At 38.9% G+C, this 18,462-nt stretch overlaps 1 protein-coding gene and 1 pseudogene across 1 annotated transcript in view; both read left to right on the forward strand.

Moving 5' to 3' along the window:
* The first annotated feature begins 10,123 nt into the window (after positions 1-10,123).
* LOC114103577 (small ribosomal subunit protein uS5-like) lies at positions 10,124-12,795 on the forward strand (annotated as a pseudogene).
* Positions 12,796-12,910: 115 nt separating this feature from the next.
* Positions 12,911-18,462, forward strand: part of Snx24 (sorting nexin 24) — a 155,642-nt gene continuing 150,090 nt past the window's right edge. Inside the window, exon 1 of the mRNA XM_027949362.2 lies at positions 12,911-12,993. Within this exon, the coding sequence (XP_027805163.1) occupies positions 12,934-12,993 (60 nt within the window). The 5' untranslated portion in view covers positions 12,911-12,933. The remainder of the gene's footprint in view (positions 12,994-18,462) is intronic.

The following is an 18,462-nucleotide window of genomic DNA, read 5'->3' on the forward strand; positions in this document are numbered from 1 at the left end:
CTTACCAAAAAGGTTTTCTCTTGAGAACAGCCCGCCCAGAGGTCTGCTCTGAGAGCCCTGGGGCTGAGGATCTGAGGTGCAGTGGAAGAATGCTTGAGGTCAAAGTCACTTAGAATTCAGCCAACAGAAGTTTAGAACTATCCTGACTACAGTGACAGCCCCACTGTGTGTAAAGGAATGTTGTCAGTCAATGTCAGTGACCTTTAAAGAATCCTGGGGACAACCAAGGTTGTGATGGAAATAGTTACAAATAGCCTCAAAAAGAAATATTACTTCTCCCTCTAAATGAGAGGAAAGAGAAACGGGCATATTTGTAGATGAAAAAGTTGTAAGGAGGGCTGGGGATGTAGCTTTGCAGGAGAGTGCTGGTTTACCACCATGCATGAAGCCCTGAGTCAGTTCAACTCCCAGCACCACCAAAAAGAAAAAAAAAATTAAAGTTGTAGAAGCTCAAGCCTGCAAGTTTTTATTCCTTGGCAAGGTAAGAAATTAAGCCAGTAAAGGGACATCAAGAGGAAGACTAAAGGATTGCCCCCCACCAAAAAAAAAAAAAGGCACATTTTTCATGTATTTGTTGATTGATTGTATATCCTCTTTGAGAAGTGTCTGTTCAGGTCCTTGGCCCATTTATTGATTGGGTTTTTTTTGTTGTTGTTGTTGTTGTTGTTGTTGTTTTTTTTTTTTTGGTGTTTAGCTTCTTGAGTTATTTATATACCCTAGAGATTACTGCTCTATCTGATATGTGAGGGGTAAAAGTTTGTTCCGAAGATGTAGGCTCTCTGTTCACCTCACAGATTGTTTCTTTTTCTGAGAAGAAACTTTTTAGTTTGAAACCATCCCATTTATTGATTCTTGGTTTTAATTCTTGCACTATAGGAGTCTTATTAAGGAAGTTGGGGCCTAATCTGACATGATGGAGATTAGGGCCTACTTTTTCTCCTATCAGACGCAGAGTCTCTGGTTTAATTCCTAGGTCCTTGATCCAACCTAAATGCCCTTCAGTATATGAATGGATTAAAAAAATGTGGCATGTATACACAATGGAATATTACTCAGCAATAAAAGAATAAAATCATGGCATTTGCAGGTAAATGGATGGAGTTAGAGAGATAATGCTAAGTGAAGTTAGCCAATCCCAAAAAAACAAATGCTGATGTTTTCTCTGATATAAGGTGACTGACTCATAATGGGTTAAGGAGGGGGAGCATGGGTGGAATAGACAACTCTAGATAGGGCAGAGGGGTGGGAGGGAAATAGGGGGGCATGGGGTAATTAACGATGGTTGAATGTGATGGACATCATTATCCAAAGTACATGTATGAAGACACGAATTGGCGTGAATATACTTTGTATACAACCAGAGATTTGAAAAATTGTGCTCTATATGTGTAACAAGAATTGTAAGGCATTCCACTGTCATTTATTTTTAAAAAAATTAAAAAGGCGCATGTTTAGAAAAAAATTAGTTAAGTACTAATTTTTAATTGAGTTTGGAAATCATGAATTTACACTGAAGCCAACCAAAGAAAAAAAATTTTTTTGAGCTACCAGATTAAAACAGTTGATTTATTCAGTATTAGGGACTGTTGGTAGATGTTAAGAGAACATCAAGGAGGAAGAGATTTTAAGAATTGCAAAGACCATTGAGAGAAAGGAAGGCAATGAAGGAATGACAGTGTATTTGGGAGGATTTCTATGTGATGGGCCAAAAGCAGAGTTGATAATAAAAACAGGAGAAGAAAAAGGAAAAAGTGGACAAAGGAGTAAACAAATTTCAGAAATGGTAACAAGAATTTTAGTGTATTGGCACTTGTTTTTAAAAAGAATAATTTAAAAATGGGCAACAACTGCTTATGATTTTAGTAATATCCTTAGGGTTATTTCTGGAGATTGTTTTATGATGTGCCAATATCTTGGAAGATTTTTACTTGTCAGTACATAAAAATCTACTTCAGTCATCTGATTTTTTTAATTAATTTTTATTTAATCAAATTAATATATGCACATAATGTGAAAAGTAAGCTACCATTTGAAGAGACTAAAAAGCAATGCAGTGTTTCTATGCCCACATGTCCCCAGTTTTGCTCCAATCCTTTTTCTCAGAGACAATGTCTTTTTACTCTTAACTCATTTCTTCTGCCATTATCTATCTCCACATTTTATCTTTTTAATGGTAAACGACAGTCTTCCTATTCTGCCATCTCTTTTCTTTACACATGTCCCCCACCTTTCAAATGTAGTTATGATTTTTGGTTAACTCAGTTTTCAATGTTTGCATTATTGTGCCTGTATGACCATTGGTCACAGCTGAAAGTTAGAATGTATTTCATCATGATTTTCTTCCATTTTAAAAAAGCAAACATTAGCTTTAGAGCAGTTCTGGATTTACAGTAGTATCTATAGTTTTCCTATGCCCTGCACCTTTTCTCATATTAGCAGTTACATTTGTACATTTGTTAAAATTACAAATTGTATATCCTCTTTGAGTGGATATACAATTATATCCATTAATACTTCATTTATTTAGTTAGTTACAAGGGATTGAACCCAGGGGTTCTTAACCACTAAGTCACATCCTCAGCCCTTTTTTATTTTTTGCTACAGGGTCTCACTAAGTTGCTTAGGGCCTAGCTACATTGCTGAGGCTGGCTTTGAATTTGGGGTTCCCCTGCCTCAGCCATCCAAGTCACTGGGATTACAGGTGTGCACCATCATGCCCAGCACATTATTATTTTTTAATGTAAGTTTTTTATGTATATATGTCAGAGGAATGCATTACAATTCTTATTACACATATAAAGCACAATTTTTCATATCTCTAGTTGTATACATAGTATATTCACACCAATTTGTGTCTTCATACTTGTACTTTGGATAATAATGATCATCACATTCCATCATCATTAATAACTCCATGCCCCCTCCCTTCCCCTCCAACCCTTCTGCCCTATCTAGAGTTCATCTATTCCTCCCACCAGCACATTATTATTTTAATAAACAAAAATCTATATTCAGATTTGCTTCCTATTGCTTTATGTCCTTTTTCTGTTCAGGATCTTTTTCAGGATACCACATCCAACACACATTTTGTACCCTTCTCCTCCTGCTTGTAATAGTTTCTCAGACTTTGTGTTCAATGACCTTCCCCCACCCCAGGTAAAACATACCTTAATTTTTTTTTTTCATTTGGTTAGTATTTTTCCCCTTGTTGGTTGCTTTTTTTTTTTTTTCCCCCTATGTCTTCCCATGGTGTCTCAGTACACAGTCCCTTAGACCACTCACAGAAAATCCAACCACTGCAGAGTTTTCCCTAGACTTCCCCAGGGCCTCCTGTTTCTCCTGGGCTGGTGCTCCCTGGACTTGCCCTAGTGTTATCCTTGTACTCCCCTTGCTCTCTGCTTTGAAATATTCTGTACCCTTCTCCTAGGATGCTTTCCCTATATTCTGGGTTTCTTTCTTTCTTTAGTTTTTTGTGTCGGTGAAGCATATTCTCTAGCAGTTTCTTTATATTAAAAAGCAGGTACAGTGGAAAGTGTTGTGAAAACAACATTCAGAATGCCTGTCTTGAGTCACATCACTCTAATCTGGACTAGAAACCATTTTATTCCTTGTGGCATAGTGGAGATTCTGAAGATTATCTTTGCTTTTCTACCCTGGGGTTATATATGCTTTCTATACCCCATGCTTTTCTCTTTCTTGATTTATTTCTTCATTTGAGTGGATACAGAGAATAGATTTCTGAGAAAGAATGCATAGAACACATATACCTTTTACTTTTTTGGAAACAGTCTTACTATCTTCCTATCTCAGCCTTCTGAGTAGCTGGGATGACAGGTATGTGGCACTATCCCTGCTAGATAGTAAATTTTTTTGAAGACATTACTCCATTATCTTCTTGATTCCAGTGTTGCTGTTGAGAATTCCAAAAACATTCAGATCCCTGTTTGATCTTTGGAGATAGGATTTTCTTTTATCTCCAATGTTATTAAATCTCATGGAGATTTGTTATGGTGTATCTGCTTTCATCCTATACTGGGAGCATTTTGATCTAGAAATAAAACATTCATTTCTGGAAATTTCTTGACTTATTTCACTTATAATTCCTTTCCTTTATTATCTAATCTTTCCCATTGTTTGAATATTGGATGTCCTTGACTAACTATTCACTCCTATTTCTTTTTCTTTCTTTTTTTTTTTTTTAAAGAGAGAATTTTTTAATTTTTTTTTTTTAGTTTTCGGCGGACACAACATCTTTATTTGTACGTGGTGCTGAGGATCGAACCCAGGCCGCACGCATGCCAGGCGAGCGTGCTACCACTTGAGCCACATCCCCAGCCCTCCTATTTCTCATTTTTGTCATATTGCTCTACTTTCTGAGAGTTCTTTTCCTGTTGTCCCTATTTTTAGTAGCTTCCTTTTCTTGTTTCATAGAGTCAATATTTTCCTTTATGAAAATACTAAGGGTATTTAATTTTTTATGTTTTTTTTTTTCCTTCCTAGTTTCTCTTTCCTCCAAATTATTTTTCTGTTTTGGGCTATCTTCCATGCTAGATGCTTTCCTAAGGGAAGTTAGTCTGTGGCTGTCTCCTCATTATTAGCAGTGTTTTCTGCTTAGCAGGTAAAGGTGTGGTTGCCATCCTTTATAGGGTTTTAGCAATCACCATTCAGTATTGTCACTCTCCCCAGACCTTAATTATTTTTTGGTAAAAGTATTCTTGTGGTCAGCTGTCTCCTTTACATTCTTTAGAGGAAATATCTTCCAGAATTCTCCAAAAGTAGAGAAGGAAAGAAAGGATGCTTCTGATGTTCAGTTTTCAGCAATACTCCCTATTTTAGCCACCTTCCTTCCCATTCTAGGAGAACCCTGTTGTAATGTCCTTTGAGTATTGTGCCATGTGTATCCGAGATTCCTGTTCAGCTTTGCTACTGCTGGTGTAAGATTTGGATTTCTCATTTGTTGAGTTACTTCTCATCATCAGCTTACAAATATTTTTTTCTCTTCTCTCCTGCTTTTCCTAACTTTTTAAGTTTAAAAATAAAAGAGGAGACTGGGGTTGTGGCTTAGTGTTAGAGTGCTCTCCCAGCATGCATGAGGCACTGGGTTTGATCCTCAGCACCACATAAAAACAAAATGAAGATATTGTGTCCACCTAAAACTAAAAAATAAATATTTAAAAAAATAGGGGCTGGGGATGTGGCTCAAGTGGCAGCGCGCTCGCCTGGCATGCGTGCGGCCCGGGTTCGATCCTCAGCACCACATACAAAACAAAGATGTTGTATCCGCCGATAACTAAAAAATAAATATTAAAATTCTCTCTCTCTCTCCTCTCTCACTCTCGCTTTAAAAAAATATTTAAAAAAATAAAAATAAATCAGAGGAGATTTTAATTGTAGTTTTAAATTAGTTATGTATGTCCAATTTTTTACTGTTAACCCTAAAAATCTCTTTCCCAATCGCTTTAACTACAACATAGTACAGATGTACCAACTTATTTTCATCCAACCATCATTGATAAACTTTGTTTCCCAATTTTGCCATCACAAACAATAGAGCATTCTTGCACACACCTTTCCTTCCCTGCATGTATGAAACCATTTCAAGAAGTGAAAGGCCCGATTTAATATCTGCATTTAAAACTAATAGCTACTGCCAATTTGTTATTCAGAAATGTTATCTCAGTTTACTGAAGTACTGTGCAATTCTCTACATCCTTATCATCAATGGAATAATCTGAAATTTTTGCCAATCTAAAAGGAGAAAAAATGATGTCTCATTGTTTTAATTTGCATTTTGTGATCATTAACTAGGTCTAAGTATCTTTTTCATAATTATTGTAGATGGCCCCCACAATGACGCTAATTAATTCTTTCTTCCTTAGATGTAAGCCATTTGGTAGCCCCCTCCTGCACTGATTAGTACTAACTTGTATAGGATATTGCAAAAATGAGGCCTTGTGAAAAAAGTTGGTGTGCCTTGTGCCCTGAGGTTTTTTGTTTATTTTTTTTGATCAGTCACTTAGGGGAAACCAGCCTCCATGTGTTCAGGATATTCAAATAGTCCTGAAGGGAGCTGACCAGGAACTCAGGTCTGTCAACAAACACAATTAACTTGCCAGGCCTTGAAGTATACCACCTTAAAAATGAAGCCTGCCACCAAATCCAGTCTGGGATGACCACAGCTGGGGCTGACCGCTTGACTGCTAACTAAGCTTCTCTCAGACTCCTGACTCACAGAAACTGTGGGAGATAAGCATTTATTGCTCTAAGCAGCTAAATTTGGGGCGATTTGCTATGCATAGATATGTATACATATAGATAAATAGTACAGATTTTTTTGGTCCATTTGCATGACTTCTTCTGGGACTTGCCTGACCATGTTGTATCCATTTTCCTGTTGGGGCATTAAAAAATAAGTGGTGATTTTTATTTTTATTTATTTTTTAATTTTTTTCTATATGGGGGATTGAATCCATATAGAATCCAAAAAATATTTTTATTTTTTGAATCCACTGAATACATTCCCAGTGTATTAAAATATATTTTATTTTTTATCTTAAGACATGGTCTTTCTAAGTTGCCCAGGCTGGCCTACAATTTATTATCCTCCCACCTCGACTTCCCAAACTACTGGGATTATAGTATGCACTACCACAACAGCTTGTACCTATTTTTAAAATATAAAATATATATTAATCCTTTGTTATATAAGTTGCAAATATCTTTTAAACTTTATGGTCTTTGGTTTACATTAATTTTAAATCTTTGTCTAAAATATAATCTTTTATTTTCCTTGACATTTTCTATGTTAAATAATAAGACTTTGTCTACCTTATGGTTGTGAAAATATTATATTTTACACCTTGTTTTTCACAGAGTTGTTTACTATATAGAGAACTCATTTTAAAAATCAGTTTTACTGGGGCTGGGGTTGTGGCTCAGTGGTAGACCACTTGCGTCGCAAGTGCAAGGCCCTGGGTTCGATCCTCAGCACCAAATAAAAATAAATAAATAAATAAATGAAATAAAGTTAAAAAAATCAGTTTTACTTTCTTTCCAAATGGAAAGCCAGTTATCCCTACATCCTTTATTAAATAAAGCATTTACTAAATAGCTCATCTCTATGTATTTAAAACAGCATCGTTAATTTTATACTACATTCTTGTATGTTCAGGGAACCTATTTCTAAGGTTGTTTAGTTCCCTTGATCACTGGCTGATTCCACAGCAGGATCACACTTTTTATAGTATGTTTTGATGTCCCATAGAATAAGTTATCACCTTGTTCACTCTTTTTCTTTTTAAAACTGTCCTAGCTACCCATTTGCAAATGAATTTTAGAAGCAGCTTTTCATTTTTCTTAGCTTGTTGGGAGCTTTGATTGTGTTAACCTTTTAAATCATTTTTATAAAAACATATCTTTAAAACATTGACATCCAAAAACATGATATAACTATTCTTCAGCTCTTTTATGTCCTTTAATTTTTTCATCTTCTGCGTATAGATCTTGCATGATTTTTGTTAAGTTTATCCTTAGATATTTAAATTTAAAATGCTATCATTAATAAAATATTTTTCTATGTAATTTTCTAATTGGTTAATGTTGGCATATGAGAAAGCTAATAAATATGAAATGTATTGAGGTTTATATATTGATTTAATATCTGGCATCTTATGAAACTTTTTCATTAGTTCCAATAATTTTTTAATGATTCTGTTTATGTAGATGATCATTTCATCTATAAATAACTTTAATTTTCTCTGTTCCTATCCAGTATCTGAACCTCTTTTTTGTCTTCTTGCATTTGCTAAGGTCTTCTACAAAATGTCAAACAATAGTTGTGTTAAAGTTACTGACAGTGTTTTGCTTTCTCTTATGATATTAAATATTTGCTATGGGGTTATGATAGTTAACCTTTACCAAATTAAATATTTTTTTTTGTTATTTTTAGCCTGAAAATTAGTAGAAATAGGGGTATTGCTTTATTAAATTTTTTCAGGATCCATTGGGATTTTTTTCTTTTCTAATCTGACAATATTGAGAAATATAGCAACAAATTTCCTAATTTTTAACCATGTTCACATTTCTGGGGTAAACCTTACTTGCTCCTAATGTGTTAAACTGATAATGGAATGTTGAATATATAATATTGAGATTAAGTGAATTTAGCCAAAATTTCTAATATACATTAAATTTTAGTTAAAATTTCTAATATAACTTGGTATTTAAAGCAGCTTATCATTCAGTTTGCTCAAGTACATTTCTACCCTATAATAGATAATATGGTACTTTTAGTGTAATATTTTATATCTGCACTCCAGCAGAATTGTATTATTTTACTTACTCAAACTATTTGCTTTTATTAGCAGATATTAACTGTTCAATGTTTTATATTGCTTTTTATGCAAATTTTGCCTTTAAATTTGTGTGTGTGCATATGTGCATGTGTGCACGCACATGTGCACACACACACACATGCCTGTATGTAACACGGGGGATAGAATCCATCAGCCTCATATATGCCAGGCAAGTGCTTTACCACTGAGCTACATCCTCAGCTCTTTTTATTTTATTTTGAGATAGGGTCTTGTTAAGTGCCATCTCTGGCCTCCAACTTATGATCCTTTTACATCAGCTTCCCCAGTAGCTGGGATTATAGGTATGTATGACCACTTCCAGCCACTATTTATTTTTTATAATGATGTTTTGAGGAAAAGTTATTTAGCTGGACTGTCATAAATTGTAGAGTCAGACTAAAAGATACATAGGAACAATAGAATTTACCATGTTTTTTTTATTTTGGTGCTATACCTTTCTCTAGGTCTTTACTGGTAGACTCAACAGAAATTGGTTAGAAATTTGGCCAATTATCAGCCCATAATTTCATAGTTACTCATTATCTCTTAGCCTTTATTGTGTCATCTATAATAATATCACTGATGGCTGGGCTAATAGACCCTCAAGAACAGATTAGCACTTTGATAAACTGTATAAATTTTCAGAAAGGCAAAAGTAAATTATACACAGCCATTAGTGGAATACAGAAAACAGATTTAATTTGTACCATCTGTCAGATCTTCATGGACCCTCACATTTCTGTCTTCTGAGTCCAGTGGGTAAATGATTGAGCCATGTCATTTCAAAAATATATGACAGTAGGGCTAGGGCTGTGGCTCAGCGATAGTGCACTTGCCTGGCATGTGTGAGGCACTGGGTTCAATTCTCAGCACCACATATAAATAAATAAATAAAGATTTATCAACAATTTATATATATTTATAACAGGCTATTGGCAGACTGTTGTAGAAGTATGGTGTAGAAAGCAAAGGAAAACCTTGATCGAGCTGGATGCCATGATCCATGTCTATAGTTCCAATTACTCAGGAGGCTGAGGCAGAAAGATTGTTTTGAGCCCAGGAATTCCATGCCAGTCTGAGTAACATCATGACACTTTGAAAACCGAAAAGAAAGAAGAGCATGAGGAAAAGGAAGAGGAAGAAGTAGAAGGAGGAGAAAGATCATCAGCAGAAGCAACAGTTTGATCAGCATCTGTGGCTCCAGAATTTCATCAGTACATAGTCCTGTCTTATAATACCTGCTTTAACCCAGCTTGAAACCGCAGGGGAGTGTGTCTTTTGCCATCATCAACTGTTATTATTTTGAAAATAAAGAGCAGAAACATCACTTCCAAGCTTTTTACACTTCTATTGCATCCTATCACACTTCCTTGTGGGTTGTTATGAAGCATAAGTAAGCCAGGTGCAGTGATGCACACCTGTAATCCCAGTGCCTGGGGAGCTTGGGGTAGGAGGATCACAGTGTGACAATTTAGTGAGGCCCTATCTCAAAAAATAAGGCAAAATATGGAAAGGGCTAGGGATGTAGCTCAGTAGAATAGTGCCCCTGGGTTCAAAACCCAGTATCAAAAAAAAAAAAAAAAAAAAAAAGGCTTAAATAAGACAAAGTATATGATACTATCTAGTGTAGTCCCTGCTGCATTTCTTTGGTTTTGTAAATATGAGTACTATGCTAAGCAGGAGATAACAAGGTTTTCAAGGACACTTGCCTGAAACATGATGGGAAAGGCACATAAATCACAATGCAGGGTGATAGTTGCCAGAGAGTTATGGCGACCTACAAGGTAAGCTCTGAACTCAAGACAGTAGAGTCCACAGAGCTGTTTAGTTCCATCAGGAGGTGCTGGGCCATCAGAAGAAAAGAGCTCCTCTGGGAAAACAGCAAGTGGCATATGGAGGCCCTGGCATGGGAGGCTGCAGTGGCTTCCATATAGGCTTTAGCAGCAGCCTCCAGGACCAAGGTTGTAGCTGTGGTCTGGGCAGGGTTGATGGCCCCAGAGCCCACAGAGTCAAGGGAGATTACAAGAAGTGTTCCCTGCCACCAAGCTGGGTTGCCTGGTCCAGGACATGAAGATCAAATCCCTGGAGATCTAATTCTTCTCCCTGCCCATCAAGGAGTCTGAGGTCATTGACTTTTTCCTGGGAGGATGACTCAAGGATTGCCGGGTTTCTGTTCTCGAGACTAAAAGGCTCAGGGGTCACTCTAGTTAAACTGGGCTAACTGGGCTGCACAAAATCACCACACAAGAGACACAAATACCTTTTTCTTTGGGGTTGCTGTGACGGCTCCTCTGACCTTAAGGGTCCACAGAAAGAGAGAGAGCAAGAGCAGCGCTGACCCCTTTTATTGAGGAGAAGCTATTCAAATGAGGCAAGGGGTCAGGTTTCAGGGGGCTGAGTCTATCTTCATTATGTCCACTGTCAGCAGGTTGACTGACACCTGGGTAGGCCACAGTGCACAGTAAGAGGAGGGAACACACACAAGGCACTTCCATGGAAGATTCTATCCTAAACAGGGCAAGGGGTTGTATTACAAAGGAACAGGTGAGCATAGCTTCACCCATGGGGCTGTAGCAAGACACACCCATTTCTGTGACTGAGCGCCTCAGCACCCAGCTGGGGAGTGTAACTCAGTCACCCATAAGGTTGGCCTCCCACAAAGGATGAGGTTTTGAAGATAATGCCTTTGGAGAAGCAGACTCACTCTGGTCAGTGTACCAGGTTCAAGAGATTAGTTCTTTTCATAGACTACAATGGTCATATCAACCCAGGAGTTAAGGATGCCAAGAAGGCAGCCAGCACTATCTTAGGGGCCATGATGCTGGCTAAACTCTCCATTGTACCTGGGGAAAGGCTACTGGGGTAACAAGATTTGAACACCCCATACTGTCCCTTGCAAGGTGGCAGGATGCTGTGGTTCTGTGCTGGTGCACCTCATCCCTCCTCCGGGGGCACTGGCACCATCTCAGCTTCTGTGCCCAAGAGGCTACTGCTGATGGCATTATTAATGACTGCTACACTTCTTCCAGGGCAGCACTGCCAACAGGGGCATTTTGCCAATGCCACCTTTGATGCCATCTCTGAGACCTACAGTTATCTGACCCTGGACCTCTGGAAAGAGACTATGTTCACTAAGTCTCTCTCTCAGGAAAAAACCACAGCAAAGTCTCTCTGCGCAGAGGACTCAGGAACCAGCTATGGATACAACATAGGGTTTTTGTACAAGAAAAACAAAGTGAATCAAACCTGTTTACAAAACAAAACAAAGCAAAACAAAAAAAAAAAAAAAAAAAGAAAGAAACGAAAAGAAAGTAAGAAAGAAAAAAGGATAAAGGTGGCTTAGTTGCATTGCACAGCCATATCATTGAGTTTAGAGAAAAAGCCACCTATATCCTGGGATTGCAAGTACATGGGTTCTGGGCTATGAAAATGGATTTCAGATAAAACTAACAGGACTTTGCAGGATCTACATCAGAGAAGTTCTTAGAGCAAGCAGCTGGGTTAGTCCTCTACTCCATGACTTAGGATCCCTGTAAACTCTATAAGAGTTTGTCAAGTAAGAAAGCCTCTGGTCCTCAAGGGCAAACTATGAAGTGCAGCTGTTTCCCTGTATCCCCAAAAGCTCAATGGCAGGTCAGTTTTGTAGCTTCCCCAACTACCCCAAGGGATAGGCTGAAATCACTTCTCAGTGACCCACAAGTGACTTACAAGTTTCTATCTTGCTCCATGCTCTCACCTAAGAAAAAAACTCAGTGTTTCCTAGAATAACTTGATAATCAAGTTTCCTCCACTGGGCCACTTATCTTTTAGGTATTTTTCAGGATAGGTTTGGGTCTAAGGGGCATAGTCAGGTCCCCTTATTTATTTGTTTCCTCTTCTATTTTCTCAACCTTTACAGTTACTTAGAGGCAGTGCTTACAATTGGAGCTAGAAGCCAGAGGGTTTATGTCAGTACAATACTAGTCCCACGTGCAGCGGCTAACTCAGGCTAACTCAGAATAGGACGCAGACCCTTGAGTCCAAGAGAAATAGGAATCTTAGTAAAAGTTGGAGGGTTCATTGCTGTTGATGCCAGCAAAGAGCAAAAACCGAAAATTCAGCAAACCAAATCAAAATTTTAAAAATTCCATCATTTTCTGTTCTTTGCTGTCTTTTAATCTGCTAGGGGTGGCGCATTGCAAATTTCAAACCTCGGTCCCTAGGGAGCCTCAGGGGCTGGGAGTGCCGGGGTGCGGCCCTGTCCTGGCGCCCGGCGCGGCGGCGCGCACACCCCTTTTCTGCAGACTCAGGTTTCCAGGCCCCGCCTCCTTCGGGCCCAGCTGATCTCTGCCGCCCATTAGGCCCGATACCCAGGCGCCCGGAGCCCGACGCCTACTCTCCGGGGTCCTGGCTCCGGCCCCCGGCACGCCCAGAGCGCGGCGGGCAGTGGTCAGCGCGCTGACCACGGCCGCAGCAGCTCAGCCTCAGGGCCACGCGGGCGAGGGCTGCGGGAGGCGGGGCGCCCGGGCCGGGGGCGGAGCGGCGGCCGCAGCCGTGAGCCCGCCCCCCGCTCGCCCTCCGCCGGCCGGCTGGCGCGGCCATGGAGGTCTACATCCCGTCCTTTCGCTACGAGGAGAGTGACCTGGAGCGGGGATACACGGTAGGCGCGGGCTGCGCCCGGACGGGACCACGCGAACCCTGCTCGTGGCTGCTGCGCCCGGGAGGTGCCTCCGGCCGCCGCTGCCCCTGCGCAGGGTCCCCTCTCGCTCCCCTCTCCCCTCCCCCGGCCCAGAAGGGCTGCGCCCCGGCGCGGTCGTCAAGGAAACGGGCGCCCCTCCCTGATGCGGCTGCTGTGGGCGCCCCGCGAGCCTTGGGGTCCATCCCTTCCCCCTCCTGGCCCGGCTCCGGGCCTCCCGGCAGCGGCGCGGGGACTGGAGTGCTCGGACGCGGCGCTCGCCATTCTCCCCGCCGCCTGCCCTCTGGAGCCCAGGATGGGCTGCGTTCTCTTCTGGCACAGCTACTCCCTCTGTCCAGACAGAAGTAGCTTCGCGGCAGGTTCATGGTGGCTTCCAAGTTCTGTAGGATTCGTTCAGATGAAAAACATGTTACTTGTTTAAAACCACCTCTGGTAGCTGTTTTAGCCAGAGTAAACACATGTGCTGATTTTAGAGGGTTTCCAAAGTTTTCTTCCTCTTCTTCATTTAGTTTGGCAGTGACATGAAATGGCAAAATCAAGTACTTACTGAGCACCTGTTCCATAACGTAGGTCTGTGGTCACCAGGAAATGGGAAACCGGGTGACTGGTCTCAAAAGAGTGCAGGAAAGGGCAGAGGTGAAGGCACGCGCCCTTTCAGTAACAAGTTTAATGAGTGAATTGTTGGGTGATTTCCCAGTGAATTTAAACATCTGTATGCAGAGAGGCATTGCTAGTGGGGGAAACACACATCAGGGTGGGTAGACCTTGAAAGAGTTCATTTCCAGTTCAGTTCTAATTGTCCATTTCACCTTCTAATTAGTTTTCTTTCTTCCTATATGATACTCGTACTTTTTATTTCCTATATTCATCTTATTACATTGGTTAGGACCTCCTGCAAAATGTCAAGCAATAATTGTGATAAAGTTACTGACACTATTATGATGCTTCCTTTTATGATGTTGAATAGGATATTTGCTGTATGGTTATGGTAGGGAGTCTTTATAAAATCGAAGATGTATCTTGACATTTCTAGCCTAAGAATTAGCAGGCATAAATGTACTTTTTTATAATGTTCTTTTCAGGACCTATTGGAATCTATTGGAGGTATTTAGGGTTAGAGGAAGATTGCAGAGGGAATGCTGAAAGGATTATTAATTTTTAAAAAATTTTGTTTAGTTGCCAATGGACTTTTATTATTTAATTTATTTATATGTGGTGTTGAGAATCAAACCCAGTGCCTCACACATGCTAGGCAAGTGCTCTACAACTGAGCCACAACCCCAGCTCCAGGATTATTAATTTTATACACAGCTAATTCACTCACTTGCAAAGCACCAATGATATTAATTTGGTAAAGTACTTTAAAGTCTCTTCCCTTCTCTAAATATTGTTGGTGTTTGGTAACAGCCTATTTAAGTCCTTATGCTTTCCTAGCAAAAACTAAATCACCCTCACAAAGGATGATTTTAGAATTAAGAGCAGTGATTGGGAGAAAAAAATACAGAGTGTATGAGGATTTTTAGAATTAAGTAGATTTCTGGATCCAGCTTTTCCAAAATAAATACTCAAACTGCTTTTCATGGGGAGGAAATTTCAGTGAGGAAGCTATGTTCAATAGTGGCCATTATTTATGTAAATCCATTCCACTGGGTTAACATCTGGTTAAATATTCCATATTTCCTTAAAAACAATTGGACTTGAACCCATTCAGGGTTCCCCCCCACCCCTTGGAGGTTTTATCCCAGCTTCTTAAGCTTACAACCTTGGTTATCTTTGATTCTTCCAAGTATCTTGCCTCTCCCATCAATAGCAATGACAGGGCCTTTCATTTGGAGAGCATTGTTTTAGAGCTTGCAGATAAAAAAACTGGGAAGGTTCGTTGCTCCTTATTAATTTTCTTTTAATAGAAGATCTGTGTCCACCCCTCAAAGTTTTCCTATATTTATTACTTAGCAGTTATGTTTCTGTTTTAAATATTAAAAATTTAAGTCAAATTCAAATTTAAATTCCTTGATAGAAAAGTTTAAAGTTGAAATAGATGTCTCCTCTTCCCTGCTGGGTAAGAGATAAGGCCTGAGAGGTGGTGGTAGTAATTGTGTGGATACTGAGAAATTTTAGTTTCCCATGCTGTGAAAATTTGCTTGTATGTGTGACCAGGTATATTCCGGACTCCAGTTTTGATTTAAACTGATTTGAAGGAGCCCCCTTTGGGGGTAAATTTGCAAGAGTTTGAAAATTGCTTGTTATGATGAGAGTTTGTGTGCTCTTTAAAAGTTAATACTTAACAAAAAAGTATATAACCCAGATTGTTAGCCAAACTGTTAAGATACCTTTCTTTTATGTGTTTGTGAAGTGGCTGTTAGACATTTTGTTCCTCATGAATAACAGGTTTTATAATTGTAGAGCCATGATTCATCCATCAACAAATATTAATTGAGTGCTTGCTCTATGTTCCTATTCCAGGTGCTGGGTCTATACCCAGCTGTGAATAATATTTTAGCTTGAAAAAAAAAAGAATTAAAATATATCATGTTTATTAAATATGTAACTAGTAAAACAGTGTATACTTTGTATTTAAAATTTTAAAATGTTACAACAAATTCTAACAAATTCAGTGTCAGGAAGTTTAGAGTAGAAATGAATGGTTCTTCTTGCCTCATGAGAGTTCCATGCCCCAAGAGATGAAATATTGGAGGGTGTTCTTAAATATTTTTTCCCATATTATGAAAATATCTTTTTAATGAATAAATGACCAATTTTTACTACAGCCTTTATCCCCTAACATATGGACAGACATCTTTTAGTTTAACATAAATGGGTTGACCTCCAGCCTTCTCCTTGTGACTGTTAGTGAAGGAATCTTTTAATAAGCAATGTACCATAATTTGTTTAGCTGGGTGACTATTTCTGGCCATTGACATTTGTTAATTTTTTTAGCAATTATATTTAATGTTAGAATAGGACATCTTTATGTCTGCTTTTTAAAGCATTACTATTTTAAATAATGGTATTATGTACATGCTCTATTAATAATAGTATTTATGTACATGCTTTATAATGTCCATTACTAGGATTTCTGTAAAACATTAAGTAAAAGTGATACTTTCAGGCCCTTTAATATTTTTACAGATTTTGCTCAGTTATCATTCACAAAATTTATGCTTAATGTACAAAGTAATTTGCCCTTTTTAAGTGAATTTTTTTTGTTGTTGTTTTTTGTGGTTATTTAAACATTTACTGTAGAGCTGCACAGTATTAGTGAAGAATTAAGAGAGAGAAGGATGTTATTCCTTCTCTTAAGGGTTCTCCTTCCACCCAGGAATGCCTTGGGGCACCAACCCTAGGGAAGGGTTAGGATACTATGTCACTTGCTGGAGGCTTCTATTAGGGCCTGAGGGAGGGAAAGAGGTCAATTCTGCTGTGCAGAGGGCATACTTGGGGTGGGGTGCTTAGGAATGCTGACTTTGAAATCTGATTAGCATTTTGCTAGGATCATGAATTTTAGAAAGAGGAAATGCAGGGCAAAAATCTCATCTCAGGGACAAGGAATTTTAAACTCCCAGATGAAAGAAGTATGAAAGGATACTGCAGATACTGTAGTAGCAAAATGTTACTACAACTAAATTCAAATGTTACTTTCTGGGGAGATTAGTCTTTTATGCCTTTCTCCTCCCCAGTAGTTTACTTGTGTACTGTTCCCTGGTGGACTGTATCTCATAGTGAGGATTCAGCATGTGCCTCTTGAATAATAAATGATTGAATCTTCTAGTGGCAGAAGAAAATCAGCAGAGCAATGATCTTGGGGCATGAAGCAGCTCCGTGGATTGGGTAAGAGGCAAGTGCAGACAAATCTCAAGTAAGTAGCAGGGATTGTGCAAAGTGATTCCAGAAAGAAGTTGGGGAAACCAGGTCAGGAGTCTTGAGAGCTCTAAAAGGAGAAAGAACTTTGCTAGAAAGGGAGTGTGGACTATGACCTCAGGCAGTTAGTCTTCTGAGAGTTTTAAGGAAGGAAGTAACATGACTAGCTTTACTTTTGGATGACTGTCTTAACCAATTTGGTCTGTGGTGACAAAATACCATAAAGCTGGTTAGTTTATACATAACAGAAATTCATTTTCCTGTGAGAGGCTGGGAAGCAGAAAATGATGGTGTTGGCTGATTCATTATTTGGTGGAGGCCCATTCTCTGATTCATAGATGATGCTTGCTTGCTGAGTCCTCCTGTGGGGGATGAAGTAAAGAACTCCCTTGGACCTATTTTATAAGGGCACTAATTCCATTTAAAGGCCTCTACCTTCATGACTTAGTCATCTCCCAAAGGCTGTCCCTCCTAATACTGTCACTTTGGAGTTAGGATTTCAATTTATGAGTTTGCGGAAGACAGAAACATTCAGACCATGCAGTAAGTGGAGCTCTCATCAGTAAGAGACACTTGCAGATAACCAGGATGGAGAGGATGAAGGCCTGAACATGGAAAGGACAGGATGACTATAAGAATCTCCAGTGCCTAGTAACTGGATATGAGGCAGCAGAGTGATTCCCATGGATACAGATGCCAGTATAGGAATGGAAGCAGGGGTATATTTCATTGGAAGTCAGCTGGGTTTTTTGGTGATAGGTATAGTTCAGAGTATTTAGAGGTCTGGGCTAAAAATACAACTCTAAGGGATCATTCAGCACAGGAAGATGAAAAACACAGGCAGAGTGAGTAGGGAAAGAGGAAGAGCTGAGGGTAAATCCTGGAACTTGTGTGAGTGAAGAAGTCTTAGCATAGCATCTGTAGGGAGAAAGAAATCCAGATGTGTGAGGCTGGAAGAGAAGGTGTGAGTGTGCTTTACAAGGGGAGAGTGCTGAGTGGTCTTGCGATGTGAGGAGAACAGAATAAGCAAACCAGAGAATAAGCAGGACTTGGAGGCCAGTTGAGGCAAGTCTTTTCCATTTTATAATGCATCATTTGTAAGAATAACAAAACTCAAAACTAGAATTACAACAAAACTAGAATTAGGTAACAACACAAAAGTCAAAATTACTAGATTTCAGTTTTCATAGATATAAAATCAAAGCATTGACTTAGGAAGTTTTTCAATTCCATTTTAAATATCTGTGACTGTCTGCATATGCTGTGCTTATGTTTGGGCCATAACTTGGACAGGCATAGTCCTGAATTCAATAATACTCAAAAGATGAAATCCCAAAGGATCAAAAGCCCCAAAACCTAAAATAAATACCCAGAGACCCAAATTTCTAAATACAGTTCTGGAAAAATAATTTAAAATTTATTTAAAAGATACTTATTTGCATTTATAAAAAAAATGGATTTATTTAAGATATATATATATATATATATATATATTATATATATATATATATAGAGAGAGAGAGAGAGAGAGAGAGAGAGAGAGAGAGACATGACAGAACACTCCACAAGCCAAGT

The sequence above is a fragment of the Marmota flaviventris genome, chromosome 5 (assembly GCF_047511675.1).
Source record: "Marmota flaviventris isolate mMarFla1 chromosome 5, mMarFla1.hap1, whole genome shotgun sequence".
Lineage (NCBI taxonomy): Eukaryota > Metazoa > Chordata > Mammalia > Rodentia > Sciuridae > Marmota > Marmota flaviventris.